Source organism: Sinocyclocheilus grahami, unplaced genomic scaffold (assembly GCF_001515645.1).
Source record: "Sinocyclocheilus grahami isolate Dianchi unplaced genomic scaffold, SAMN03320097.WGS_v1.1 scaffold419.1, whole genome shotgun sequence".
Taxonomy (NCBI): Eukaryota; Metazoa; Chordata; class Actinopteri; order Cypriniformes; family Cyprinidae; genus Sinocyclocheilus; species Sinocyclocheilus grahami.
Window position 1 is genome coordinate 830,918 of NW_015505598.1, and position 2,720 is coordinate 833,637.

Sequence of the window (2,720 nt, forward strand, 5' to 3'; positions counted from 1 at the left end):
TGTGTGTGTGTGTGTGTCAGTGTGTGCATGAATGGGCTCCGCGTTGACTGGCGGTATTGTCTCTTATCTGCAAGGCTGAGCTCGCGGAAGCACCGGCGGGATTGGCGAATAATGGTGGCACACATGGCGCATCACGGAGAAACGACGCCGCTGAGCGACGGGTGAGTATCGGCGGAGAACTGCTGCTTCCAGCCGCTCACACCAGCCTCTGCTCCATGCGCTCCACGCAAACAAAGAAAGAGCGCGCGCGGAACCGAAAGTAGCAGAGTAATAACACCGCTGTTCCGGAGGAGTAGTGCTTCTGTCAGGATTCAGCAGTTACTCACGTACAAACTCTCATTTACTCCAGTTACACGCGTCTGCATGAGATACAGTGTTTCTCTCTGGCTTCTTTCATTTCAAACGATAAGCTGAAAGTTCAGGATGATCTAGTCAAATTGTGCTTATGTAGGAATTGAAACGAGCCTCTTGGTGAGAATGTATCAGTACTATGGAAAAGGGCTCTGCTTATGAATATTAATAATTTAATATAACGTTGGCCAGCAGGATTGGCAGACGTTTGTAAGCAAGGGCTAATACAGGTGTTATATATGAGTAGTTATGAGAATGCTAGATTTTAAGGGGAAAGAAAATGACTCACCCTCAAGTTGTTCCAAGCCTGTATGAGTTTCTTTCATCAGCTGAACACAAGATCTTTTGAAGAATGCTGGTAATGGGAACCAGACAGTTTCTGATTCTCATTCACTGACATCGCATTATTCCCAGAGCCTACTGTGAAAGTCACTGGGTCCATCAACTGCTTGATTACCCGTATTCTTCAAAATATCGAATTCCCAGTGGAAGACCAGTAAGAAAACACGCTGAACACAATGGATGCAGCATCTGTATTGAGGGTAAATTTGTTAGAATTAATGAAAATATACATTTTCATTTACAAAACTAATTTGCATGTACAACAGTTTCATAAACCGAATAAAAACATAAAAAGCAAAAACACATCCAATTAGGGGTGTGCGATATCTGCGATAATATATTATATCAAGTATTTTGCAAAAACCATTCAAAACACCGCTACAGAGCGCACGCATGCATTACGTGAAGTCTAGACTAGTGCGCGTGTGCATTTACAGTGCGTTCTTTCACTGCATTATTCAGGCTATTAAACTACATTTAGAATGATCACAAATTCAAGACATGACGGCAGAAAATGCATGCATTTATATAATTTCATAGAGTTAATATTACACGATGAGTGGCGTTTCTTTCTCCAAAAATTATCATGATTACAAATGTAATATTGATTTTTTACAACAGTTCAGAAAACAAAAAGTTAATTGATAGACTTATGTTTTAGACACCATACTGCCTATTTTTGTGCTATTTCGCCAACAAAAATCATTCCAAACACAACCACAATGCTCTTTTTGCATCTCTGAGTGTGCTTCGTTCCTGAATGAATCAAGCGTTTAAATGATTCGGTTCAATCGCAATGACTCACTTATTAACAGTGACTTACTGCCACCTGCTGGCGATTTTAATTTCACATTTAAAGAATCTTTTTATTATTCAAATAATTTCAATATCAGTATTCAACGTTTTATGTTTAATATATCAAAGCATTATTTATCCATTTGTAACTGCAGGTTAAATGCATTCATGTCCTGCAGTGTGTAAATGCATCTAAATGCCAGCTTCTGTGTTTCCTCAGCATTGCAAAGATGAATTTTGTTGATACTGGTTTAATTTGCTCGGTAACAGCCCAAATGTCTTATTATTCTAATTCACTGATTAAATGTAAGAATTTGACTCAAAAGATAATGCACACTTAAAGAAAAATGGCTTTATAAAGGTAAACATGCCATAAAAGCTCAAATCAATTTAAACTTATTGGAAAAGATTAATTTCTATCACTGCTGTGAACTGACCCGCACACAGAATATGAAGAATATAAAAAAACTTTAGGAGTCAGCTGTTCACGGTAGTCCTAAATAATACCAACACAATAACACACTCAGCAAAATATTGTTTAATTATCGTTATTAGTAAAATCCCAGAAAATATCGAGATATTATTTTTGTCAATATTGCACATCCCTACATCCAATGCACATTTTAGTCATCATTTTGTGCAGAACAGGTACGGAGCAAAGTAGAGATGCACGGTATTGGATTTTTGCCGATATCTGATATGCCGATATTTTTCAACTTATTTTGGCCGATAGCCGATTCCGATATATTTTGTTTTGTTTGAAAATAACACCAAGTCTCTCCTCTGCAGAGATTCAGTGAATCAATCACTGCATTTTTCTCTCAAGATTTAACATTTGTAGATGGTCTAAAGCTAAATTCTGAAAATCTTTTAGAGCTCCTTTTGGGAAAAAAACACGTTAATAAATAAATCTATTTAGTCTATTTTTGCTGCGCCACTTACGCTGAATTAAATCCATTGATCATTTTTCCTGATCAAAATTGACCTGATTAACATGAAAAATGACACATTTCACAGTAAAATCATCAGCTGTTTCGTGTTTCACAATCTTGGGGTAAAAGCCACACAGTATTGATAAATACTTTAACTAAAATATTTTTTTATACTAATGTCCAAGTTAATAATTGTTCAAAACAATCACTTTAGCAAAGTTTTTACTAGGCTATTTTCTGCTTATTTTGATAAATAATGTTCAATAAATATACTGTCATTAAAATGTTAATATAAAAATA

General features: G+C 36.2%; 1 protein-coding gene across 1 annotated transcript in view; it reads left to right on the forward strand.

The window, feature by feature from the left end:
- The first annotated feature begins 14 nt into the window (after positions 1-14).
- Positions 15-2,720, forward strand: part of LOC107551284 (uncharacterized) — a 28,796-nt gene continuing 26,090 nt past the window's right edge. The window contains exon 1 of the mRNA XM_016232833.1: positions 15-161. Within this exon, the coding sequence (XP_016088319.1) occupies positions 28-161 (134 nt within the window). The 5' untranslated portion in view covers positions 15-27. The remainder of the gene's footprint in view (positions 162-2,720) is intronic.